The sequence below is a fragment of the Lipophrys pholis genome, assembly GCF_963383615.2.
Source record: "Lipophrys pholis genome assembly, chromosome: 17".
Classification (NCBI taxonomy): Eukaryota; Metazoa; Chordata; class Actinopteri; order Blenniiformes; family Blenniidae; genus Lipophrys; species Lipophrys pholis.
Window position 1 is genome coordinate 7,498,254 of NC_137643.1, and position 26,157 is coordinate 7,524,410.

Consider the following 26,157-nt stretch of genomic DNA (forward strand, 5'->3'; position numbering starts at 1 on the left):
AAAAAAAACAATGAGTGAATCAACTCTGATCTGCTTCTGAGCAACCATATTAAAACATATCAGTTGAAGAAAATAGCAAGAGTACTGAAGACTATTGAGTTTATTTGACTGCAGTATAGCTGGTCTTCCTTTATTAAATTAAATCTATCAGACACCTACAGGTAATCCAAAATAAAATCCCCCAAAAATTCAACCAATTACTGTAGTTTGGTTTCTAGTTCACACTAGTTTCCTGTCGCACAGAGAATATATATTTCCCACATTACCACTGGTTTACAAAACTCTGAATATTTTATGTCCATTCACTTTTAATAAAACCTATTTGACCCAATATTTACTTTCAGGCGTGTATATTTGGGTTTTTTCATGTCCTCTCGTGTTATTACCCAATGAATTACATCAGCATGGCTCCCAAAGTCTCAAACTATTCATTTATCCTGATCTTGACCTTTAAGCTGTTCTTGTTTATCGTTTGACAAATGTTTACCAACAGATCTCACCAAAGCAATTAATATCCTCACCAGAAGACGGACGGGCACGCAGTGAAGATTCAGAGCACGAAGGGGATTTGCCATTTACCAGCCGCAGCAATTAGTCCACTCAGAATATCCCCGTTTAATTTCACTTTCCTCACAGCCAGAGGATGATTTGCAGCAGAGAAGACTAATTGAAGCCGCGCTGGCGACCGGCCACAGAGCCCAGAATTGACATGCTTAGCTACCAGCCGCAGCAGCAAGGATTTACAAACACTTGGCAGGAGGCTTGAATTAATTTGAGTCCTTGCAGATGTGCATATATCCTTTCAGCATCTTGTTCTTTAAAGGACGTCATCATTGGAGAACATTAGTAGCCCCCATGATAAGCGGAGTCGAGGGAGTCACACACCACTGTTACGTCAGTTCAGTAAATCAAATGTTCATATTTCGGTAACTTGTCCTCTACTCCTCTGTGTGGGAGGGTCTGTATTTACCAACAGAGGAGTTTTAGTATTGACAGTCACGCACTGAGACACAAAGAGTTGGGAAGGCCCTCTTCCTGTGTAATATCAAGGCAAAAAATAAAAAATAAATAAAAAATCCAAACAGTAGCATCTGGCGAAGTCCCAGAGCAGCATGGAGTAGTTTTAGCATAATTAATCTATTTAACATCTGGAGGGAAGCCAGAGGAAGTAAAAATTCGAATGAATGGTCAGACCAGCACCATGTTTCAGCTCCTCCACCTGTACTCATTCACTGCCTCAGCTCCCCACCAGCATCGCAACCCCCCTTCACCTCCTTCACCCTCTATCTATCCTTAAATACATGTTGTCTTCAGATTAGATAATGCCGTTCTTTATCCTGCTACTATCCGGATGTGCTCCGCCCACCCTTTGCTCCTTGGGCCTCGCTCTATTATCTGTGGACCCATCTGTCACCAGGATTTAGATAAATAAATGATGCTTGAATGTCATTGTTATGACTTTAATGCTTAATACGCCACTCTGCTTTGTGCATATTGTTCGATTCAAGGGTGACATATTTCATATTTCATAAGCTCATAAGTATCAGATCGCTGTCTCACTTGATTAATCTTCAACACTAATCTGCTGCATTGATATCGAGGACTATTATTCTCTCGTGAAGATTGGATTTATTAGAAATAAAAAGTTTGTATAACCGACTTGGAGCTCTGTGAAGGCTGTAAAGGCACCAACCGACGGAATTAGAAATGAAATCCAATACAACAGCAATTCATGTCAAACTTTTCAAATTAATTTGAGGCTGATTTTTAACATCAGGCCACCCATTTGTCAGGAAATGCACCCACCCACACACACACACACACACACACACACACACCCACACACACACACACACACACACACACACACACACACACACACACACACACACACACACACACACACGGAGGATGAAATCTGCCAATCCCAGATAAAAAAAAAAAACGCTGACAGATGATTCGGTCTTTGCCTTTGCTCTCTGTAACATCTGCAACTTAAAGTCTTTGCAGTCATTAAGCCCCGCCAGCTTTAAGGAAGATACCATGATGGCGATACAAGATAAAGCAGAAAACAAAGCCAAACAGGGAATAAATGCCTGAAAATGTAATGGATATCCGTGGGTATTTGCTTCATATGTCGTCACGTGCGGGAAAAGTTCATAACCTCTGCTGGAATCGATGGGAGGAGCTCTGCTGTGATGCCGAAGCTGCTAATGGATTGCAGGAAAGTTCTTACTTACAGAGTGCGGACGTTGGGAATATTTTGATCTGAACACATCGCATGTTTTTGTGAGACGCAGCCCTGCTTTTATGTTCTCAATGGGAGCAATGTGTTTAAGGCTTTTCAAGCGGCAGAAGGATTTTACTTGAGGATCTCCTCAGAATTGGGCAGATGTGATCGTCAGGACGATAGGATTGAATTCTAAAGCAGGCGGGAGAATTACAGGACAGAACTGCTGTCTGACTAAAAAATAAGACTCTTTCCTCATGTTCATAGTAGACTCAAGAACCTGAACAAAAAGGTAAGAACATAAACCCATGTGGGAGGAAGCCTAAGTACTGACTGTTCATTCAAACAAGACCTGGATGAGACGTGAGAGAACAAAACAGATTCAGCTGAGCATACGCAAACGTAAAATGCAAAAGAGACATTTCGGAAATCTCTGATCACTAAGCTTCTCGTGAGTAAAACTTCCGCCTCAGTCTTCCCTCACAGTGCTGTTGCCATCTGTTCACTTGTTTTTGTTTGGTCTAACGTTGTCGTCTCTCTGTCCCCTGCCATCCTCGCTTCAACCACTCTGAAAGAACGCCGAGCCCTCTCGCCATGGAGCACTCCCCGTCTATGAACCTGTCCGTGGTGGATGGAGACGACGTGGAGGACCACCGCCCCCTCCTCCCACCAAGAATGGTCCCTCCGCCGCAGTCTTGTGCGCCACAATGCGGGATCCACCACACAGTGCAAGCACCGGCCGATCATACGGTCTGGCTGGACAGAACGCAGGCCTTGGCGACCACGCCGCTGTACAACGGCCACCTTTATGTCACGGCTTCTCCTCGCTCCAACAGGAGAGCGGACAAACCCAAGGGCAAAGAGAGGAAATGTGACAAAAGATCAGGGGGGGCGAGACAGAACCCGGCACACAAGGAGCGAAATCACCAGGGCAAAGTTAAAAACGCAGGCCCTCACAGACTGCAGGAGAAGGTCACATCTTTCACTGACGTGCCCATGTCGTCTTGCGGGTCGCCTTTCAAGGGTCCCTGCAGGTCGCATCTAGATGTCAGAGATGCTGATGGCCGAGGACGACACAGGTCAAGCCGGGTTTCTCTGGAAATGCAAGACCGCCAGAGTCTCCCGGAGATAATCATCACCAGCAGGGACGACAGCCTCCACCAGCAGGCGGAGGCTTATCAACAGCAGGAACGCTGCGCGATCAAAGGCCTGCTGCCGGGAGCCGAGTGCCCCAGTCGGAGCCCCAGTGCCAGTCCACAGCACAGCCCGAAACGCAAGCCCAATGCAAAGGACGACTCGTACTCGAGGACCCACAACATCGGCTGGCGCCTCCACCACAGGAGGTCGTTGTTTCTGAGGAGGCAGCAGCTGAACGACTGCGCCCTGACGGTGGGGCTCTTCGGAGTGGTCATGATGGTGTTGGAGACGGAGCTCTCTTGGAGCGTCTACAGCAAGGTGAGAAAGTGAGGAGAGGACCGGTCGAACACGGTCACAAACCCTATGAAAAAAGTTCACAAGACAACGATTGTTTATCCTTGTCATCAGAAACCTGTTGGATCATGTACATTATATCATGTCCATGGATTACATGCATAGATGTGGATGAGATTATCGGATTACATAGAATTTCTCATGCCATTTGATAGATCTTTCATACAGCTTTGTCATGCCAGTCATCAACTCACAATGATGTAATGTTTGTGTGCTGCAGAGCTCCATCTATTCCCTCGTGATCAAGTCGGTCATCAGTTTTTCCACACTTCTCCTGCTCGGCCTCATCATAGCGTACCACTGCTGTGAGGTGCAGGTAACTTATCCCCTCTTCATTATGTAATCTGTGTTCTTTACGCAAGTCCTCCTCCAGTGACCTTCTCTCCGATTTATACGTGTCTTGCAATCTGAGGCAAAACGTTATCGCGCCCCGGCTCAAAGAAATTGCTTGTAGAAACAGTTTTTAGTTCCATTTTTCCTTTTTCAGACTCAGTTGTGTTGAGTTTTAATTTCAAGGTTCGAGCACTCGTTTTATGACTCGCTAACAGCATTGTCAGGACGTCGGAAAGAAAATCAAAGAAAAAGCCAAAAATGTGTATTTTTTCCTCTCGTAGCTCTACGTTCATGACATTGGAGCCGAGGATTGGCGCATTGCCATGACGACCGACCGCTTTGCTCTGATAATACTGGAACTGGTTGCAGTGGCCATCCATCCTTACCCAGTGGGTCTGATGGCGTACTTCCAGCAGACCAAAACCCGCCTGACCCTGTCGGAGACCGAGCTGGAGATCGTCTTGGCCCTGCCCATGTTCCTGAGGCTGTACCTGCTGGGCCGGGCCATGATGCTGCACAGCCGCCTCTTCACAGACACCGCCTCCCGCAGCATCGGAGCGCTGAACAAGGTGGGAGGCCACCCACCAGCTCCCTTCACAATCCGGCCTTGGGCTTAACTAGCTTGGATAGCCCTCATAACACTATAAAACTAGAAAATTGAGGTTCTGCATACCCAAACTTAAGTGTGGCAGCAAGAAGTAACCTCCTGTGAGCGACCATTTATGAGAAATTCAGTCTAAATTATGGACAGTAATTTAGGCGGTGCTTCTTTAATGAACATTTAATGCACGTGTTTTTATGTTTCGTGTCTAGGTGGGCCGAGAGGTCTGTAAAGGTGTGACACTCGAGGTGTGATTATCACAGTTCTGTTCCCATGAACCCCCAGTGGTTTACATGTTGATGACGTTCCTCACTAGTTTCCCTTTACGCACCTGGCTAATCCCTTCCCTTGCCACTGCTATTTAAGAGTGATGAAAATGACCTCTGCCACCCCCACCCCCCTCCGCCTCCATAATACCGAACCTACTATCCATGTATCAAGCCAGATTGAGAACAAGTTTTCTATCCCTCATGTCCTCCATCTATTACGTAGTCATAATCTGACAGGTGCTATCCTAAATAGTTGTCCTAAGTAGGCCAATACAACCAAAATCATGACGTATGTCCCCAACCTGTGATCTTCAGATACACTTCAACACGCGGTTCGTTGGGAAAACACTGATGACCACCTACCCGGGGACAGTGCTCATGATTTTCAGTGTTTCTCTGTGGATCGTGGCAGCGTGGGGTTTACATGTTTGTGAGAGGTATGAGATATCATGGCTGCAGTCGTTTTCTAGCCCTCGTTGATATTTCTTTGATCATATTCAAACTTATGGCATTTTTGGTTTAATATTTCTACATTGAACAAATAAAATACAGTCAAAATGATATCTAATCTTGACATATTTGTAATATGTCAGCATTATAGGATATACCTATTGGTATTGTTAACTGCGTATGCTTTTCAAAGGTAAAGACAAAACAGACATTTAAAACATAGCTTTTTTTTTAAGAAAATGGATGACTACCACAAAAGCACATGGAGACGTGATTGTATAAGTAATGCCGTGGATTATAAAATAATTATATCTCTAACACCAAAGTATGAATTGCATCTTGCTTTTATGTCATCCAAAGTAAAGGTTTGTGCACACGCACATGGATTTTACATTAAATGTTAAAAATAGATAATAATTGATTTCACAAAGTCACTTAATTGAAAGTAAAACGGTCCAAACTTACAACATAGACGTTAAAGAAAATAACAGACATCAACAATCATGATTTGCATAAAAAAACCAAAACAATGTTTAACATTGAGAGAGAATCAATAAGCAGAATAGAAAACTGTATTTTGTGTAGATAAAGTCAGAATTGTTGTGTCTGTGTTACTTTTCAAACATTGAGCTCCTCCCATCTACAAGGAGAGTTTTAGTCCTAATACGTGTAGAAGACATGCTCCATTAAGTGACTCAGGACAGAAAAAACCAAAGTTGGTTTCTGAAGACAACCTTTAACATGGGCCACCATAGCTTCTCTTTCACTTTTGGAATAAGTAAGGTGAGCAAAGTAAAATTTCACAGCTTATTTTCTATAAATCAAACACACTGCACCATTTGAGACCAAGATTAATGTCACATAAAATTACTTGAATCTCCATGTCTAAAACAGTGGGTTTGCCCCTGCAGACACCACAACTACAGGGACCTGAGCAGTAACTACATGGAGGCCCTGTGGATGGTTTCTGTCACCTTCTTGTCCATCGGTTATGGAGACGTCGTCCCTCACACCTACTGCGGACGCAGCATCTGCCTCCTCACCGGGATCATGGTGAAACCGAGAGCTGATACTCTGGAACAAGTGAGATTAGCTGAGGTTGTGAATCCGACTCGCGGATTAAACATCTGATGACGACTCTTGCAGGGAGCGGGCTGCACAGTTTTGGTGGTGGCGGTGGTTGCCAGGAAACTGGAGTTAACGAGGGCGGAGAAACACGTCCACAACTTCATGATGGACTCACATATCTCCAAGAGGGTAAATAATAATAATAATGTATTTATACTGCACCGTATTGTGTTGCTTCACAGTGAAAATACTCTCTTGTGACACTGAATGCGTCGAACCTGCATAACGAAACAAAATGACCAAAACATAATCTGAAATATACACAGTTGATTGCATGACAACAAACGATGATGACAAAGTCGAACCCACAAACTGAGAGAAAATGTGCAAAGCAAATGAGTGGCACAGACCGACTGGATGCAAAATAACTGAACTTATACACCACCTCTACTAATTCTGCACATAAACATGCAAAAGAAACCAAGAAGAGACACAAAACGACCACAGATTGACCATATAATAGAGATGAACAATGTGAGTGAAATTATTCACAAAGTTACATAAAATGACTGAAACTTAAAAAATTATAATAGTAATAAAATTAACAGGACACAAAATCAGAAAGCCGTAGCAACAAACAACTATCAGAGTAATTAGAATACTTGGTCATTTCAATTCTAAAGGAATTTTTACAGAATATTAAAAAAAAAAAAATAAATCAGTTGGAAAATCTAAAACAAAAACACACATATTTTACAATTTCAGGTGAAAAAGATTGGATTTATTTCACATTAAAGCTTTAACATTACAGAGTCCTACTGTCCACCGATATAATTCCATCAAGCATCAAGAAGCAATCATGTCAAATATCTCAATGCTCTCTGGTTGTTTTGTGTCTCTTTAACTCTGGATAACAAGTGAAGATTCACACGTCACAGAATCGTATTTCACTGCATGCAGTGATTATAATTAGCAGGAAATTCAGCACTGACAACAGAAATCCCCCAGAAAACAGGTTAAAATATGAAATTAGGGCTGAATAACTGATATTTAGGGAAGTGATGGCCTAGTTTCATAGAGGTACGTTTGTGACCGGAGGGTTTTATATAAAGGGGGTTATATAAAGTGATATAGAGAGATGGAGCTTAATTTTCCAGCAGATTGTGTACATTTCATGTTTTAACTGTGATTGGTGACAAATTTTCCTGTTCAACACCACTTGCACTGATTGGAAAAATATTTACAAGTAAATGTGTCTCCCCCATCAACAGAAGTATTTCTTATATTAGAAATGAATCTTAATTATGGGGGAGAGTAGCTGCATTGGGATTTACACAGTCGGTGGGTGCTATCCAGGCCGTGCAGTAAATAAGAGCCCTTTGAGGTTATGTGCATAAAACATGCAATAACCCTCCGAACGATTTTCTCTTTACTAGATAAAAATTGCTGCTGCAAATGTGCTGAGGGAGACCTGGCTCATCTACAAGCACACAAAGCTGGAAAGAGAGAAAGACAACGCCAGAGTCCGCATGCACCAGCGCAAGCTCCTCCTGGCCATCCACGAGTAAGACACTGACACTGACTCCTCGCATGTGACAGACACACTCAGCGGGAATCAATCAACGCCTCAAGTGCATGTTTATCCAGAAACACGAGGAAAAGCAACAGCAAAATGGATGATAGAGAATGTTTACAGTGATCTGATGGGATACAATATAATGCGACGCTCGTCCTGCCATGGGGGAAATTCACATGAGCAGCAGTGAAAAGGTCAAGAAATATAAAACAGCTGAATGAAAATATAAAAAACATTTTACAGGGTAAGTTAAATTGTGAGGTCTAGTTACATTTTATACACCTTTTACTATCATGTGGTATGTATTATGAAGGTACGATACGATACGATACGATACGATGCGATACGATACGATACGATGCGATACGATACGATACGATACGATACGATACGATACGATGCGATACGATGCGATACGATACGATGCGATGCGATGCGATGCGATGCGATACGATACGATGCGATACGATGCGATGCGATACGATACGATACGATACGATACGATACGATACGATACGATACGATACGATACGATACGATGCGATGCGATACGATGCGATATGATACGCTACGATACGCTACGGTACGATACGCTACGGTATGCTACGATACGATACGATGTGATGCGATACGATATCCTTCTTGAAAGGAAGTTTCTCTCTGAGTGAGCTGGACTTAGAATTTTCCCTGAAGTTGCTGGTCATCTAAAGCAAAACGTAAATTAAATGGCCGACCTCCAAAGTCAGGCCAATTTAATTAAATTTAATATCTCGCCAATAAAAGAAATGTTCAACCGAGTCACTACATTTTCTAAGAGTGGTTCAGGTTGTGACTCTCCGCGCTGCTTTATACTCTTGGCGACACTCGTCTCTGAAAATTTACGGTCAGGTTGTGCAACTTCTAAAACTGCTCAGAAAAAGGGTGAATTTATTGTGTTCAAGTGAAATGCTGAAGTGGCACTGTAGCACTCGGGAGCTTTGCTGCCATAACCTTATAAAGATATTGTTTTATACATTATTGGCCCATCTCTACTCAATCTGCAATTCAATAACCTTTTAGTGCTTTTTCTTTTTCTGTGCGCCTTCCTCGAGGCCACATGTTTCACTAAAAATGTATAGGCTTTCTGAGAAAAAATCATTTCATTATGATATTTTGGCATAATATACACTGTGTTCGTGGAAGAGGCACTCATACAGTTTGGTAGGATAAACACAAATTACATTGTAGTCAGGAAACAGTTCATAATCAGTAATGTAGTTAAAAGACTTAATCTAATAACTTTAAATGGTTTTTTTTCTTTAGTGTTTTGTGGTTTGCTTCTCCTGACGGCATTTCCTCTTCCCTCTTGTTTCTGTTCAATCCAGTTTTGTCTTTGTATATAAATCTGGATGTCTCATTCAATGGCAGAAAAAGTTCTAAATGTAAATAATGTTCAGGCTGCGCAGGATGAAGATGGAGAAGAGGATTCTCATCGACCAGGGAAACTCACTCGTGGATCTCAACAAGGTGAGAGAGGCACCACTTTGCACCCGACGTGGCTTTTTACCGTCGACCATGGGCCTGCTGACGCCCCCGGTCCGCTCTCCTCTCTGCCCCCCCCCGCTCTGGCCCAGATGCAGAACCTGATGTACGACGTGCTGTACGAGGTGCAGGGCTGCCGCGGCGAGCTGGACTCACACATCCACAGCCTGGAGAAGCACGTGGAGGAGCTGAGGGAGGGCTTCAGGAGCCTGATGCCGCTGCTCTCCAGCACCCTGTCCACGCAGAACTCCTCCATCCGACACCTGCTGAGGGAGAGGGAGGAGAAGACTGAGGCCGCCAGCACCAGTGGAGGAGACGGGTAGAGCAGCAGGAGGAGGAGGAGGAGGAGGAGGAGGCTCCTCCAGCTTCTCCTGCAGGAGGTAACAGTCAGTAACGTGACTGGAGTCTGTACACATGTCTGTAAAAAGTGTATTTAAATAAGTAATCATGTTTTTTTTTTCTTTACTGTAGCTGAAACCAAATTGTAGTAGTGTTAACTTACTTTTAATGGTTTTCCCACATCGACTCACAAAATTTGCACGTTTGGCTTCAGGTCAAGGGGGTCAAACACAAATCAAACCTGCCCAGGTGTGGAACTGCGGGATTTCCAAAGTGTTCAAATCACAAAGGAAAAATGTACATGAAGTCAATAAAATGAACTTCTGTGGTCAGTGAGGCGATAAAATACAGTCACATTATTTATTGCTGGAGAAGATGCATCGGCGTCAAGGCCAAACTGTGAGGGTGAATTTATTCAAACATGCAATAACATAATTCTCGTCCCCTGAAGGAGAGGACGGGTTGTTGCAAACATTAGTCTGGAGACAAACACGGAGTCAGAGGCTTCTGGATCCCTCAGCTGATTTGCAAAATTCAGCACGAGTTAAGTTCAATGTATCTCCGGTTAAAAATCAGGTGTTTGTTATTAGAAAATGTTCCACAGCTCAAGAATGAGAGAAATACTAAGGATAGGAGGGTTGGTGCTCTTAGAAGTGTTGTGGGACGGCATAATGTTAAACATTTAGTTTTCCTCTAAAAAACCAAAGCAAAGTTCAAGTTTAAGGAATTTTTAGTTATAGGTACATTTCCCATGATACTTTTATGTCTTTGCACTGAAACACTTACAGAGGGCATGTTTTGATCACTGCTCTGACCACTTTGAAATCCTCATGGTTGTATCGACATGTTTTAAACATATTTTATAAATTGTCCAATCATTTTCACTTTCAGCCAAATTTATGAGCAAATTGACTTTTATTCGTCAGTACTAAAAGAGCCTGAAACTTTTTGGAAAGCGTTTCACTGGCACTTCTTCTGATTGTGTAATAAAAAGTGAATGAACAGTGTATTGTACAATTAAGATGAACCTGCAGTACTTTGTAATAAATGTGACAAAACTTCATTCCTTCTTCAAACCTTTCCTGCAGAAACACCAGACACAAAGCGTTCCTATAGCCAAAACAATATTTTATTCAGAGAGACAGGGTTGGAGGGTGGAGTTACAGCAACAACCGATCTGCTGAACAGTGGAAATCCTCCTGCTGCTCAGTCCGTCTGCGGGTCTTGGTTCATGTTGGGGCGCGGAAGACGCTGATATCGACCGGTCCATCCCTCCTCTCCCATTCAGCTCCGGGAGAACAGCTAATGCTGCTTCCTCCTGAATGAGCACCCTGCCAGGGGAGATAATGACGGTCAGTGAGCTCATCACAAAAGGAGGAGTACGCTCCACAAACAGTGTGGGCGGAGCAACGCGGCTATTGTGCCGATACAAGAGATGTCACAGGACTGACTAGGTCAACAAATCCCCACATCAGGAGGGTAAACAATTGTTCTCGGCCTTCGAAAGGGGGGAGCCAGTGGTCTAGCTCAACCCTTCTGCAAACCGAGGTTAATCTGGCACTGGAATGAGATTGGAAGACCACGAAGTAGGAAGTCCAGTCACTTAGCAGTGCGGAGAGCGCAATGTGTCGCCGTCGATACGAACAACTCTTTCATCAAGGCTGTAAAATCTAGTTAAACAGACTTAATCATTTCCTCTGAAACGCATCACAGCACAAACATAAACCATCACGCTTTGAATTAAACCAGCGTCGGTCCTCAAAAACAAACTGAGCTTTGCTTTCAGTCCCATACGGGAGAACTATAGAAGATCCTACAGACATTTCTGGTAATACAGTGCTTGTAGCACTTTGGAGATTTTTAAATGAAAAGTGCAGTAGAAATAAAGCGTATTATTATTATAAGAGTAAATACTAAAGCTGTGAAAAATTATCAATTAAGGAGAAAGAAGACACTAAGGTCCAGTACACTGAGGAAAACCTCTTAAAATAGCTCAACAACTAACAATATACTCTATAATGTTAAGTTAAGGGAGGATCAATTTACACCAACTCCATTTTGGACATGTACAGAAACCAAATTTACGTTTTTTGACTTGTTCAGTTTCTTTTTTTAGTATTTACATATTCAAAATAAACCCAATTTTTAGGTTTTCATAGAAATGTCCGCTTACATTTAATTAAATTTAACTTCTCAGATCAGATTCTTTTTTTCCTTCTTCCCAGTTTCTCTATAATAAAAACTGATATCGATTCAGTTCTCATAGATATTTGCTCTCCATAACCAAAGATTAAAATTCAGCAGAGTAGCAAGCTCCTTTACTCAGTTTTTATATTTTTCAGTTGATTAAAACAAATAAAGATGAGCAAAGTGCTGAGATGTAAGCGTCCATCCCTGCCTGGCCCGTTATTACGCCCGGATGGTGGACGACCACGACAGACCAGTGAATACTGACCCTCTGTGAGACGTGCTTTGCCTCCAGTGGGCTGACACAGGACTGTCGAGCAGCCGACACACAGCACGACCGTCTGAGCGTGGCTAAACACAGTTGTGATCTTGTAGCATCCTGGAGAAAAAACAAAAACAAACACAATTATCATCCTCTTTTACAACATCCCCTTCACCGTCCTGACAGATGAGAACATGTGGGTTGGACAGAGGACGTACCTGGACATTTGACATCCATGAAGTAAGAGTTTGGACTCTGTACGAGGCGCTTCTTCTTGTGCCTCCTCTTCTCCTCCTCAGGGGATGGGTGCAACAAGTCTTTTGCAAGCTAAAATGTGGAATAAGGAAATAAGAGGTGGACGTCAGTGATCTGAGAAAGTCGATTCCGCAAGTAGAAAGATAAGATAAATACACAAGCGAAGTATGAGAATGCAAATATGGTCAAGGGAGTGTAAATTGTGTGAAAACGCTGAAGAAAGGTCTTGTATTCTTGTGCTGCGTCTGCACGCCAGGCTTCACTTCTGGCCTACTTTTCTGGATTAGATAACAGACTGCGCAGTTTCAACCATTACATGTCACTCTTTAAACATTTATCTCGAGTTGCAAAACGACTTATCCTACTTATTCCAAAGCCGTCACCATGAATCGTGGCTGTTAATTTTTTTGTTTCCGAGTTAGCAGTTCCGTCCAACTGGCTCCATGTTTGCGGTGTGCGCGCAGCCATCTTGTGTCACAATGCCCCCAAATGTGCTCGATTTTAGATGTGGATATTGAAGCCAAAACCCGACGAAACGCGCTTCGACCGGCGGCAATCTGATCGCTAAGGTTTTACGTATGTGTTGAGCCGTGCGGCGGCTGTTAAATGCTTCAGTAAAGGGTATAAATGCCGTTCAGTGGGGGCCTGAGAATACTCACTGGCATGTTGGCGAGGAAAAAGCCGCTGCCGAAAAGGAGGCATTACCGGAAGCGACGGGCTCATATCGGTCGTTCCTCTGAGCGCAGTCCGGAAGTGACGACACTCTTACCCAAGGCGGCCATCTTTGTAAGGTCAGAGATACTGTAGTCCTCACTCACATGAGCGTATTCCACATAAATCTGATTTATTTTCGTCATTTATGATATTTTAACACCAAAAGAGCGTCAAATATAGCTACATGTTTTTAAACATAGTGTGATTTTAAGAATGTACAATTTAGCAAGTTTAGAACGAAGGTTTGTCCTTGAAGTGACAATAAAGCCTGAACAATATTACGTCAACACGCCATTCTTCTGGCTGTTAGAAAAACAGAACCAAGGAGAGATTATCATAAATAAAATTTGTTACACTGTTTCTAAACATTCACACATCACTGAACATATAACAACGGAGTTGTGAGTATTTGAAAAAGTTGGTGAAGAAACGTTGTAAAGAAATATTAAGATTTGTATAGGAAGTAACAGAATGATGAGTTTTTTCTTCAACCCTTTTAAGAAACTTTTTCTGATTGGATAAAGGACAGGTTAATCACATTTTCATGTTACAAAAAACACATGTTTAAGACTGTTTAAGAATGTTAATAATGAAGACTAATTAAAATAAATATTATTTAAAATTGTTGGCTGTTCAATGCCAATTGAAGCCATAATATGTCTACTTTTTAAAATATTTGGTATACAAATATTCTAACAACACAACTACACTAGTGTATTAAAGGGGGGTAGGAATATCAGATTAGGTAAGTCAACTACATCAATATTAAAAATATAGTTTCCAGTAACATTAAACCTTCCTCTGTGAGTATCTTAATATTTAGGCTGAAGTAATAGTATCACATATGAATACACACATTTACACATAATAACGAAGTTGATATATGCTGCTCTTGTCAGTTTAGTGGAGTTTTACGGTTGGGCGGCTGTCTGATCTTCAGGTGAAAATAATAAATTAAATGTCCAACAGTGACACGTAGTGGTGAAGATGCTGAAGCTGTGTGGAGCTGAGTATGGTCCAGCGGATAAGATGAGGCATTTGTTTCTCAACTGGCTGTGAGTTTCGTCTGGATATCAAACAACCTAAAACTGTGATGGAGAGTCGGTGGGTATACCCACTAAACTAAATAGAAACAGAGTGATATATCACTCTGTTTCTATTTAGTTTTTACTCTTTAAAGGACTTTGTGCTGCATTTTCTTCCATGAAAAGTCGGATATAAATAAGGTTGGATTAATTTACTGATCTTTGAATCATGTCACCTGGACTTGGTCTTGTAAGAACTTATCTAAGTGGCTCCATCGGTTCATGCTCTGAGTAGGCTTGCTCGAGCAGGGGTCTGCAACTTCTTCTTCTGTAGTGGCTCTCTGAACCTTTCACAAAATTACACTGTAAAAAACATGTCGTCTTATTTTCATTTTATTTACACAGTCAAAGTTATTCTCAAAAGTAATTTTAACTCTTCACTAAAATGGCTTGAAAAAAAGCCCAACTAAAATGACTATAATGGGGGGAAATACTGAAACCGCAGGAAATGGGTGAAAAAGAACTGCTGAAATAGCTTGAATAACCTAAAATGACTAGAATTTCTAAAAGAAAAAATGCTTATGAAAAGAGGGAATATGTAAAAAAAAACCCAAAAAACTTCTTAACAAGGAGCCAAAACGGTTAAACAGATATAATGTCAAGATTATCTAAATAAAATGCCGGAAAAGTACAAAAACAGCTGAAAATGTATTGAAATGTTTACCATCCTAAATTGGAATTGAAACTTCATCAATGCAACAGTTTAAGTTCACATATCAAAACTATTCTTGAAACCTTAAGGTTTTTACTATTGAATGTGTTTTGCGGCTCCAGTTGAATGTTATTTGGTGGAAAGTGACTAAAACGGCTCGTTTTGGTCATAAAGGCTGCAGAACCCTGGAATTGCAAGAACCGATTCAAATTGCATTGAGATGCCTCCTATGTGGGAAAATCGGAATATGCGTGGACATATTCCATCCAGCCAGCCATCCATGGTTTTGAGGAAACTTGGAAAAAACGCTCAGGAAGAACATGCAAACACAGAGTGGAACCTTCTCTCTAACACTCCATGACACTCCTGCTGTGTCAACAAAAATATGAAACTTTTTGGTAGCTTTTTTTGGACTGTAGTTGATTTTAAATATACAGAAAGCGGGTAAAAATCCCTGTTTTTTACTGATCGGTGAGTTTGTAGTTTTTTTCCTCCTCCTCCTCCTCCACATCCTTCGCCCTCGAGCGACTCGTTTTATTCGCTGAGCGGCGCAGCTCGTCACGCGCCACCAGGAAATGGAGGCGCACGGGGGGAGTGTGTGATGAGGAGTGTGTAGCTGCTGCAGACAGACCGACCGACCGACGGACTCACACTGGGAGGAGAAACCAGCACCAAGAGCTTCTCAGCACTGCCAGGTCAGAGCCCCTTTCTGGGAGTCAATTCACCCGCAAAATCCACCGCAAACACCCTCCGGACGCGCGCACCTTCGCTTTGTGGAGTTCCTCCGCCGCTCGCGGAGATTGCCGCAAAGTTATAACGAGTAATCTACCGGATTTCGCAGCGGAAGATGGGCTTGGCTCAGCCGCGACTTCTCATTTAGAAAAAAAAAAGAAAAAGAAAGAAGAACTTTTTGCGTAAATTGTGCGTCTTTTTCTAACCCGGATCGCGTCTGTCTCCCTCTGTAAAAGGTTTGAACTTCAGCGGGTGAAGATGAGCGACGCCAACCAACCCAAACTCGAACTTTTTGTGAAGGTAAGCGAGTGAATGGTGACAGAAGAGAGGAGAGGAAAAGAAGAAGAAGAAGAAAAAAAAGCCCGCATCACACCCAGAAAGTGAGGCGGAGACATTATGTGACAGGAGTTTACTCAGCCGGCAGAGAAAAGCTCCTTTGATGCTGCTTATCTTCTTATTTCATCAGTATTTGTGTTATTACGCGCTGATAACACATTTCTTTACAGTCTGTACTGCCAGTGGGACCACCTCTGCTGAATCACCAGCCTCACTAATACAATCTAATCTAATTAAACACACATTAAGATCATGGACAGGCGATTTTAATCTATATTTAGTATGTTGGTCAGGCTGGTTAATCCCATTTGCTTTGAGCCCAAAAACCATGCAGTAATATAACCATTCCTCAGCCTCCACTCACACATAATGATTTCTCTGTGTGGACGTGTGAGCCGCCCTGCACTTTTCCCTCCTTTTAATGAAAGATGCGGTTGTAACTTCTCTAAATGTCAGTTTCTAGTTTGCTGTAGTTTCTCCCACATTCTGTCGGCAGAACAATCCGCGGTCTGATCCATGGTCGCTGCTGTCAGGTTCCAGATCCTGAAGGAAATGTTCATATATGAAATGTGACTTCCTACATGTGCAGCTGCATGAAGCGCATTTTGTGTTTCCTGAGCCGCGACTCTTTTTACTTCAATAGACTGAAACTAGATTCAAATCCTAAAAGAGTCTGATGGTTAAATTTATTTCACTTAAACAAGATGTTGAACTTCTTTTTGGACTAATTTGGGTTTCAGTGTCTTGCTCATGGCTGAGATGGGGGATTGTACCGGCAACCTTGCGGCTGGAGTCTCTGCATCACTTTAATTTGATGGCTGTATTTCAGATTTAATTATACTAAAGTCAAGGAAATATTCTTCATTTTAATCTGCATGTTGGTTGAGTGACATTGGGAAGTTCTATTACAGTTTATAACATACGATAGTTTGAACAAGTAGAACTGCTGTGACGACTGAATTTTCCCCGTGTGTGATAAAAACGTGTTATTTCATCGCATCTTATCTAAAGAAAGTATTTTCTTTGCCTTTTAAAGGTTTGTTTTGTTCCTTCTTTACCTCGCTGCTCGTTCCTCCTTCAGTTTTCCCCATAAACTACTGGATTATTTATTTACAATACCCTGACTGTATCACGACTGCAGTGCACATGTGCTTATGCCACCACCAGTTCTTTTTTTTATTTATTTCATAATTAAACTGCACACACATCACAAAAACCTTTATGTATTTCAAGATGATTCTGTAGCGTGTGGGTGTGTGTGTGTGTGTTCGCGTGAGGCGATTTGTGTGTGTGCGCACTTTCCGTGTCTGAGGAAATCACCTATAAATGTCACATGCACTGTGAGGAAATTGCTCTATGAATAAAGATGGATAAATACGTCTGATGAATTGCTGAATGTTAGACTGTAATTTGTGGATTTAAGTGGATTTTCCTCATTTAGCATAACAACCTGAGGTAATGAGGAGCTGTGCCACACGCAACCCACAATACACGTCACATAGGAGGATGTATTAGTGATATTAGTGATCTAACTGGTTATGAAAGGAGGAAAAAAAAGCCGTTTTAGCCACATTTGAAACTCATTTCTATTGCGAGCATGATGCGGTTTTCTTTGTATCCCAGCGAGGGAGAAGCGCTCGGTCACATTGATCAAAGTTCCCTGCTTGAACTCGTCGTGGTTCGGTGCAGTTAAAAAGCTTCTCTTTGGCGCCTCAGGCCGGCAGCGACGGTCAGAGCATCGGGAACTGTCCCTTCTCGCAGCGCCTCTTCATGGTGCTCTGGCTGAAAGGAGTCACCTTCGACGTCACCACAGTCGACATGAAGAGGTGAACCCCCCCCCCCCCCCCCCGCACGTGGCTCACGGTGCCGCGGAGACATTTAAAAGGTGAAATGAGTGGCTTTGGTTGGAGCGAAAGTTGATTTTGTTCCTCCCACCTCCACCTGCAGGAAGCCGGACATCTTGAAGGACCTGGCCCCGGGGGCGCAGCCTCCTTTCCTGCTGTACGGCGGCGAGGTGAAAACAGACACCAACAAGATCGAAGAGTTCCTGGAGGACATCCTCTGCCCCCCAAAGTAATTCTTGAATCCACGAGACGCCGGTGTGACTGACGATCAGGACATTCTGAGGCTTGTTTTGTTTCCAAATATCTGAAACACTTTGATTTGCTTCCTTCTCGGGGGGCGGGGGAAATTCCTGTCCAACCTGTAACATTAGAAAAACTGGTTTTAAAGGTAGAAATAGTCCAGAAATTACAAATAGTTTAAGGAACGTGGTGTAAAAGATGTGCTCTGTTATGTTCACATATTTACTTTGTTTCTTTTGTACTGTCTTCTCCTTCTTCTCCTTCTGGCGTTTGAAATAATGACGACATGCCCTCGTTGCTCAGGTACCCTCGCCTGGCTGCTCGTAACCCGGAGTCCAACACAGCGGGCATGGACGTCTTCTCCAAGTTCTCCGCCTACATCAAGAACTCCAACCCGCAGACCAACGAGAGTGAGTCCGCACTGATTTCATTTCTAAAGCCAAACTTGATTGAGGTTTTTTTCCTATGACAGTGCGAGTTTCAGTGTCGAAATCAGAATACAGTGTCGGCTCGTGAGCGTTTTCTGTGCTCAGATCTAGAAAAGGGGCTGCTGAAGGCTCTGAAGAAGCTGGACGACTACCTCGGCTCCCCACTTCCTGACGAGATCGACGAGAATAGCGCCGATGAGGTCACTTCCTCGTCCCGCCCCTTCCTGGACGGCCAGGAGCTTTCTCTGGCCGACTGCAACTTACTGCCGAAGCTGCACATTGTGAAGGTAAACGTCCGCTGTCAGTAGAGAAGGATCCTCAGGTGGAGTCTTTTTTCTTTCTAGAATGATTTTGATCTTCCTTTTTTTTGGTTTTGTGCAGGTGGTGTCATTAAAATACAGAAATTTCAGCGTCCCGCAGTCTCTGACAAACCTGTGGAGGTACCTGAACGCATCGTACGCCAGGGAGGAGTTTTCCTCCACCTGTCCGGCGGACGAGGAGGTCGTCATGGCGTACGCCTCCGTAGCTCGAGCTCTCAAGTAGGGCGGCTGCAGGTCAACATGCAAAGAAAGGGAAGGAAAAAAAAAAGCACAAAAAAATAACAAACAAAAACTCGAGCGTTCACTCTGCAAGCAGCACGATCGACCTGTTTGGTTTTTGTGGGGGGGAGGGGGGACTTGCTTCCTAACAAACCTCACTCATCCTTAGTTTTTCTGTCCATTATTCAAACAGGATCTATTTATATCAGCAGGAAAAACAAGGAGGCAAACGGGAGTCCGATAATGCAAAAGAGCCACACATCAGAAAGCCGCCGGTCGATCGGGCCGCTTGCAGGAACGCGTTCATCCGGACGGCCTTGCTCGTGTACAGTTTCATAGTCTCACAGTTTCACAGTTTCACCCTCGGTAGAAACGCCACTGTTTATCCTGCAGCGCTGCCTACCAGAACGCAACCTTCACACCGTACCATGACGGCCTCATTCAGGCCCGTTTGTTGTTTTTAAAGACGAAATGAAAACCAGCTCACCTGCCAAAGAGTCTCTTGTGGTTTAACTGTTGTTACGGCAGATATTTCACAATGACTTCATTTCATTATCGAGGGAACGAGGCCTTTTACAGTACAATACTTTATCGTGTTACAGCCAACGTCTATGTTTTATCCTTTGTAGTGTGCTTCAGACGGGGGGGGGTCCTTGCTAAAAACAGTTCTAGAGGCAGGAAACTGTTTCAATAGTCGGGCTTCCCCTTTTCTGAGCTCCCACACAGCAGGCGTGAAGGATTATTTGAGATTACGCAGCTTGTTTTGTGATCCGCCGTGCGCGCGCCCCCTTGCCGACGACTCATTCAGCTCGGCCCGTCTTTGTGTGGAGGTAAATGAAGCTGTGGGTGTGTTCGATGAGCAGAAGGGGGAAAAAAAAACCTCACAGCAGCTGCGTCGAATATAAATCATGAAGGGAAAAACTAAAAAAAAGTCACAGCTCAAAGGAAATCTCACAGTTATGAAGTGATGAGTAAAGTCGGTACCGTGTTGAAGTCCTCTTCCCGTCAGCAAATCAAAATGAAAACAATCTTTTGCCTTGTTTTTTTTTTTTCCTCCAACTTGACGTGAGGGTACGTTTTAAGATTTTGACGTGACACGAGTGGGTTTAAATGCGAAAGAGAAAGTGAGCTGAACATGTAGAGCCTGACCAAGTGGCTCATGCGTTCCCTGCTAACAGCGACTGAAATCACCTGTTGAATCACAAACTGGCCCAAATCAGAAATGCAGACGCTTGATTGAATGAAAAACAAAAGAAAAACTTTTAAAAAAACAAGTTTATATGATATATTTAGACATTCACAACATTTAATTTGTGGAAGAAAAAAAAAATATTAAATTCAAAATAGTTTGCCAGCTAACCATTAAAGTCAATACACGCTTTGTGTTTTCATGCGACTTGTTGACAGTAAAAACATCAGGTCGGGGTTGATCTTCCTGCTGAAAGCCACTTGGAATCGACTCTCTGAGAGAAAATGGAACTAAAAAAAAAAAAAAAAAAGTCACTATGCAAACTAACGTTTCTAGCAGCTGTAGCAGTGATGCAAATGATCCGAGGGAAACTCAACAAAAAAAAAAAAAGAAACCTAAGTGCAATTTGAAAGGATTAGGTTATTACAGGAATAAAGTGTGGGTGGAGTTTGTTATTTTTCTACAGAGTTGAATCCGTCTTTAATGAGCTGTATCAGAGAAATGACCTATTTTACTTGACTGAATCACACTTTCCAAGTTGTTTAAAGGGATTTAAGTGTAGTTTTGTTTCACTCGATGCAGCTTGTAACAAGTTACATTCTTTTTATTTTAGTTTTTTTTTTTAATCTCTGTCATACACGTGCTTTGTTTCCCATATTGTGCTTTTCACTTCTTTTCCTGCAACTTAACTTCACATATTTTAGCCTTTTGTTTTTGTCCCCTGTGTCTCTGTGCTCCTGTAGTCGACGGCACGAAACCAGCGGAACCTTTAGGTTTAACTCAACCATGAAGACAATCAAACTAATAGCACATCTGAAATGTATTTTGTACTTTGAAGCTCCTATGAAGACACATTTAATAAAAAATATATTGATAAAATAAACCAATGGGTGACGTGTGGTCTATTTTGTCGAGCTTTATTAAGATTAAATCACATAGAAATGGTGAGAAAAAGTCATTTGTATTACATCAGAACCCATATTTGTGAGTAACAAACATTTAAAATGTAAGTGCATAGAGTGAATGTATAAAAAGTACAGGCTTAAACAGCAGGCAGTATACAGAAGTATTGTTTTATACATTTTTTGTCTTTCATATCTGTATACAATCAAGTTCCAGAGGCTTTCTTGTGAAAGAAAAATGTTTTTTCTTCTCCATTTATTTATATGCTCACTGTTTTTTCTTTTCCATCCAAGTCATTTTTACTTTAAAAATGTACTGCAAGTCAATGAGCTGGAATTGAAAAGTTGCAACTAAAAATCATGTGTAGGCTTTTTTTTCCCCACATAATTTACTTGATTTAACTGTGTTGCACGAGGAAAAACATTTTTTGAATCATAGTTTAAAGAAAGAAATGAGCTTCAATGTCCCGTTTGTAACCGACATGAGCCCATTTTCAACATAGTCGTCTCAGAAAGAAAAACTCCTGTAAGAAAGAAACTTCTCAAAATCATATTTAACTTCTGGCAGAAACAAAACTTTATTATAAAAGTATTATAAATGTGGCCTCTTGGATTATCGTTCCTGTTAATTCTATTATAAAGCAAATACATATAATTCAACGATCACTCATATTAAAATCCTACTATGTCTTAGAGTTTAGAATGTACCTAAAAACAAGTGTCTGTGGTGACTGGTCAGCGTTGTGACCTCAGGTCAGCAGGAGGAGCAGCGCCGCCGGCGGCAGCAGGCCGAACGCCGCCCGTCTCCAGCTGAGGGCGGCGGCGGCGGCCCGGTTACACAGGTCTGTGTCACAACACGTGTTGGTGTAGTTGAAGTAGACGCCCGAGGCGTACTTCTGCCCGCTCCGGCCGCACTGAGAGGAGACGGCGCAGCTCTTCTCGTACATGGTCATCTGCAGGGCGCCTGCGGACAGAGAGCAGCTGTGATTCAGCGGAGAAAAAAAAGGCCTGTGAACTCATTATATTGCATTTCCATGAATTGACTGAAAGTTGGCTCGTAGCAGACTTTAAAGGTGCAGTACGTAAGATTTAGGTGAGTCACTAGTGAGTAGTGAGTCACTCTATTATCTATTATCTATTAATTCTTTTTGGACTGAAGATGTAGGAGATGCTGGATGTTCTTGTTTTTATTAAAAATACATGCTGTGCAGGTAAATTAGCTAATGCCACTTCGGTGCATTGGGTGGCAGTAGTGAGTAACTTGGTTACAGCAAGATTTTCTGTAACTGTCAGTCTGTGTTTTAGATCGTAACTGCTAAGAGCTACAACCTGTTACTTGGATTGGATCGAGTCAATAAAATAACGTTTTAAGTTTCTTTCTTTTTATTTTTTTTTACCTTAGTCTATATAGTTAAGATTAGAACTACTCTGTCTAAAACGTAGGTGTTGTAGTACCACGCGTGTGCATTGGGTGGCAGCAGTGAGTCAGTTCAGTCCAGCTATTCTGATTTTTAGTTATTCACATTTGTCATTTCTAGACTTGGGATACAATAAATACGAGAAAGAGTGATGCACATTTAGCACAACACGATGATCATAACTATTATTTTTCTTTTGTTTGTCTGTTTTGAAAGGACTTAGATTGAAATATTATGCGAGTAGCGTTGTTGTTTTAGCGTTTTTTTAATGTGATAGATCATCTTGAACACGAAGAAAAAGATTTCTTTGCCGTTCTTGTTTGTTTTGATTGATAAGCTCTAATTGTAGTGTAGAAGAAGAAACTCACTCTAGTTTTTATTCTATGTGTCAATAATTTAAAAGCTGCTGCTCCTTCAAGCTGCTTCAAACACAATGAACAGTGAACAGTAACCTCTTGATGTGACACAGTGAGTGTTATGCCTCACCCACAAGAGTTATTTGTGGATGATTTAATGGCATCGGAGGTATTAGTGTAGCTGACAACCGGCTGGTTGAGAAATGCTCATCTGTTGAGTCATGTTTTGCATTTCACCTCCCGACAGAGTCACACTTTGGATTTCAGTCACTGACTTTCTCCTCCGGTCTGTGTGGCCTTCATGTCGTGACACGAGAGCCAGACTGAATAAAGAGCTGCTGCTGTCTCCGTCTCACCTCGTCTCCCCGTCGCCACGCTGGACAGGCAGCGCTGGCCTGCAGGACACTCCAGAGGGAACTTCAGGCAGTCCATAGGAGAAATGGCCGGAAACACACAGGTGTAGCAGCGCAAACAGGCTGCGGGACACGAACACACACGTTTCAAATAACATCACATCGTCTGTGAAAAATCAAAAGCTTAAATAACTCCAGAGCAAATGTTTTTTGATACATGAATTATGATAGATTTAACAAATGAGGAACATTTAGTGGATTATTTCATTGTTAAAGAAGATTTCTGCACAACCAATGTCCTCAGTGTTGCTCCCTTGTGGTCAACCTTTGTCAGAAACATTTGTTTGATGGGGGGTTTTTTTTACACACATATCATGAAACATACACACATCATACAGAGGACTCATGTCTTTACTGTGTAAGTTAAGTCAGAATGAAACTGAAAAACTGTTTTGGATTAGATTGTGAAAATGTTTGCCATAAAATCGTCACTGTTACATATTAAATAAGGATTTCCTATAAAAACTACAGCTTCACATTAAAACTCCTTAATATTAGAGGAGAAAAATAGCACTTCATTCAGTAGAGAATAGTTTAAAAAAAACACTATTAATGTATTTACTAAGAAAGCAATTATATGGAATCAGCAGCAAAAATTGAAAATTTGCTGTTTATAAGCTATTTTCTATTGAATTTTAGCAGATCTTAACATTTTTCTAAACCTAGAAAAGAAGAACCATCCCAAAAACACAACTAACATTATATGACACATATTTAAAATGGACTTCTGCATAAATAAAAAGTACAAAATTATAATGATGTGAGTGAACATCATTCATTTGATAAGCAAACTCAGCCTAGAGGTCATCTAATTATCTGTTTACCATTTTAAAGACTTTAACTTAAACAGGAAAATCTTCCTTTTTAAACGAAAGATAAGCAGAGAAAGTGTTGGAAGCTGTTTTGTAATACTTTGCTGCGTCTTCTACCTTCACTTGCAATAAAAGTTGACGTTGTGCTGACCCGTTAAAAAAAAGAAAGAAGCTTGATTTGAAAAAGGAGGATTTTAAAAGAGTTTCAGTTCCATTTGGAAGAATATTGTAGAACAGTAGGAATGAGTTTTTCCCAAAAGAAATAAAAAAAAAAAAGTGTATTTTCATACCTGCCAGAGGAAGACAACACAGCAGTACAGTTATAAGTTGTGAAGACGACATAACGCTGCTTTGAAAGTCCTTAAAAGGCCTTGAAAGTCGACTCTTCAAGCTGATTCCGTCTTGTCCCGGACGTTGATCTGATCACATCCACAAATTGAATTTCTCTTCCTCTGCCGTCCTGCTATATTTTCATCATTGCAATAAAAAATGGCCTCCTTCACTGGGATTTCCATTATAAGTCACCAGGGTTTCAGCCTCTCCTCCCTCACTGCTCTAATCTAATTTCTGGAAGTAATTGTGAACAGCTGACCTGGTTACCAGCAGCCAGAAAAAGAAGGTTTATAACAAGTTTGGGTGGCGTGTTTTAATATCTTTTCACGACAATCAAATTTTTACCAAACACTTAGAGGAAGCGAAGCAACCGCATGTTTTCACCACAGTCAGTTTGGATTAGGAGCATCAGCATCAGGGATTTCACTGATAATGTGACGACGTATTCATGGAGTTTTTAAACAAAAAAAAACAGAAATCCAGTCCAACGCAGGACAGACAGCAACATTTTCACATCTCGGAGCAGTTTAGAGACAATAATTATATTAATATATGTGGTTCTAACCTGTGCATGCACAGGGAGAACATGAGATCTCTACGTAGAAAAGCCCATATCCCAGAATTTAGATTTTTGTTGTTATTATTATTTTTAAGCAGCGAGGCAAAAAAAGACCTGCTGAGCACTGCTGCTCACTGTGTGGTACATAGATTTTTCATTGGGCTTTTATGGATTTTAACCATTAAAATATCAAGAATACCCTCTAAAAATGATTGATTGCACATATTTTAATAAAAGTTAAGAACATTTTGCGGATAAATTGACTTTAATTTAGTGTTTCTGACCACTTTTAACTAATATTAAGTAATTATTGTGGGGAAACATTTTGATTTCTTTACCCATCCTTACCCATCATGCTTATTTATACAGTTTCAGATGAATAATGGGTTTAAATTTGGTGGTATTTCTTTGTTCAATACGTGATAATAATACTTCATAGTGTGGCTGCTTGTGCATCTACCGTCACAGTAAGAAGTAGTAACCTTTGAAAGGGTCAAATTTCAGTCGATTGCATTTATAAATAGTATTCTGTGTGTTTGCAGGATGCGGGCGGCAGCGGGGAGAGTCGGAGGAAGTCAGCATGTCGGAGATGGGCAGGCAGAGATCTGGAGAAGGAGAAGGAGTCACTTTAAGTGAATTATCCTCCGGGGCCTTAATAGGAGCCGTGAGGGCAGCGTGCGGGACGGTCTGCTGACAGCAGTCTTGTGATGGAGCAAGCCAAGCAGGCTCAGACTGAATAAGCTGTTTACCAGTTGATTAATTACACAGCCTCAAAATTGCTCAGAAAGCCGGACGGGCAGAGGAGGAATGCAGAGGAGATGAAATCAATTTTTATTTTTTTTTAAATGCATTCAAGATGCCTGGCCTAAACTCCAAATAAAAGAGTTGAATCAGGTTTTCGTTGTTCTTAACAGATCTGACCGTCTACTGTTCTCCTGGACACGATCACTGACCACACAACTTGTTTTTCACACTGAGTGCTTCAGCAGACAGCTGATGTTGTGTTTGACGGGGATGTTTTTT

At 41.8% G+C, this 26,157-nt stretch overlaps 4 protein-coding genes across 5 annotated transcripts; 2 read left to right on the forward strand and 2 right to left on the reverse strand.

Annotated features, from left to right (window-relative positions):
• The first annotated feature begins 1,961 nt into the window (after positions 1–1,961).
• On the forward strand, positions 1,962–10,941 carry LOC308122571 (small conductance calcium-activated potassium channel protein 2-like). 2 transcript variants are annotated; one of them, XM_080484443.1, is made up of 10 exons: positions 1,962–2,681; positions 2,806–3,685; positions 3,942–4,037; positions 4,336–4,623; positions 5,240–5,361; positions 6,286–6,427; positions 6,521–6,631; positions 7,879–8,006; positions 9,455–9,524; positions 9,632–10,941. In XM_080484443.1, exons 2-10 carry the CDS (start codon positions 2,825–2,827, stop codon positions 9,860–9,862), a joined length of 2,049 nt encoding a protein of 682 aa, XP_080340569.1. In that variant the 5' UTR covers positions 1,962–2,681; positions 2,806–2,824; the 3' UTR covers positions 9,863–10,941. The 2 variants fall into 2 exon arrangements, with proteins under 2 accessions (XP_080340569.1, XP_080340570.1); XM_080484444.1 differs by having other exon boundaries at positions 9,638–10,941.
• Positions 10,942–10,989: 48 nt separating this feature from the next.
• LOC308122572 (small ribosomal subunit protein eS27) lies at positions 10,990–13,275 on the reverse strand. Its single transcript, XM_080484445.1, has 4 exons — positions 13,242–13,275; positions 12,546–12,654; positions 12,334–12,444; positions 10,990–11,209 (listed from the first exon to the last, which is right to left on the reverse strand). The coding sequence occupies exons 1-4, from the start codon at positions 13,245–13,247 to the stop codon at positions 11,181–11,183; spliced, it is 255 nt and encodes an 84-aa protein (XP_080340571.1). The 5' UTR covers positions 13,248–13,275; the 3' UTR covers positions 10,990–11,180.
• A 2,324-nt stretch (positions 13,276–15,599) lies between these two features.
• Positions 15,600–20,777, forward strand: clic1 (chloride intracellular channel 1). The gene is made up of 7 exons (XM_080485595.1): positions 15,600–15,728; positions 16,002–16,065; positions 17,818–17,927; positions 18,049–18,174; positions 18,489–18,595; positions 18,719–18,900; positions 18,995–20,777. The coding sequence occupies exons 2-7, from the start codon at positions 16,024–16,026 to the stop codon at positions 19,154–19,156; spliced, it is 729 nt and encodes a 242-aa protein (XP_080341721.1). The 5' UTR covers positions 15,600–15,728; positions 16,002–16,023; the 3' UTR covers positions 19,157–20,777.
• A 101-nt stretch (positions 20,778–20,878) lies between these two features.
• On the reverse strand, positions 20,879–24,817 carry lypc (ly6 domain containing, pigment cell). Its single transcript, XM_080485596.1, has 3 exons — positions 24,533–24,817; positions 23,374–23,493; positions 20,879–22,207 (listed from the first exon to the last, which is right to left on the reverse strand). The coding sequence occupies exons 1-3, from the start codon at positions 24,582–24,584 to the stop codon at positions 21,993–21,995; spliced, it is 387 nt and encodes a 128-aa protein (XP_080341722.1). The 5' UTR covers positions 24,585–24,817; the 3' UTR covers positions 20,879–21,992.
• Positions 24,818–26,157: the final 1,340 nt, after the last annotated feature.

Bases quoted from the DNA above. Each gene is read 5' to 3' on its own strand.
- lypc (XM_080485596.1), bottom strand. From the start codon at position 24,584: ATGTCGTCTTCACAACTTATAACTGTACTGCTGTGTTGTCTTCCTCTG. The intron at 23,494-24,532 runs GTATGAAAATAC...CGTGTCCCGCAG, and splicing joins GTGTTGTCTTCCTCTGGCAG to CCTGTTTGCGCTGCTACACC. The intron at 22,208-23,373 runs GTGAGACGGAGA...CTCTGTCCGCAG, and splicing joins CGTGGCGACGGGGAGACGAG to GCGCCCTGCAGATGACCATG.
- LOC308122572 (XM_080484445.1), bottom strand. The intron at 12,445-12,545 runs GTACGTCCTCTG...TTTTTTCTCCAG, and splicing joins CATGGATGTCAAATGTCCAG to GATGCTACAAGATCACAACT. The intron at 11,210-12,333 runs GTCAGTATTCAC...CTCCCCTGGCAG, and splicing joins CAAAGCACGTCTCACAGAGG to GGTGCTCATTCAGGAGGAAG.
- LOC308122571 (XM_080484443.1), top strand. From the start codon at position 2,825: ATGGAGCACTCCCCGTCTATGAACCTGTCCGTGGTGGATGGAGACGAC. The intron at 3,686-3,941 runs GTGAGAAAGTGA...TGTGTGCTGCAG, and splicing joins CTTGGAGCGTCTACAGCAAG to AGCTCCATCTATTCCCTCGT. The intron at 8,007-9,454 runs GTAAGACACTGA...AATAATGTTCAG, and splicing joins CTCCTCCTGGCCATCCACGA to GCTGCGCAGGATGAAGATGG.
- clic1 (XM_080485595.1), top strand. From the start codon at position 16,024: ATGAGCGACGCCAACCAACCCAAACTCGAACTTTTTGTGAAG. The intron at 16,066-17,817 runs GTAAGCGAGTGA...TTGGCGCCTCAG, and splicing joins AACTCGAACTTTTTGTGAAG to GCCGGCAGCGACGGTCAGAG. The intron at 18,901-18,994 runs GTAAACGTCCGC...GGTTTTGTGCAG, and splicing joins CGAAGCTGCACATTGTGAAG to GTGGTGTCATTAAAATACAG.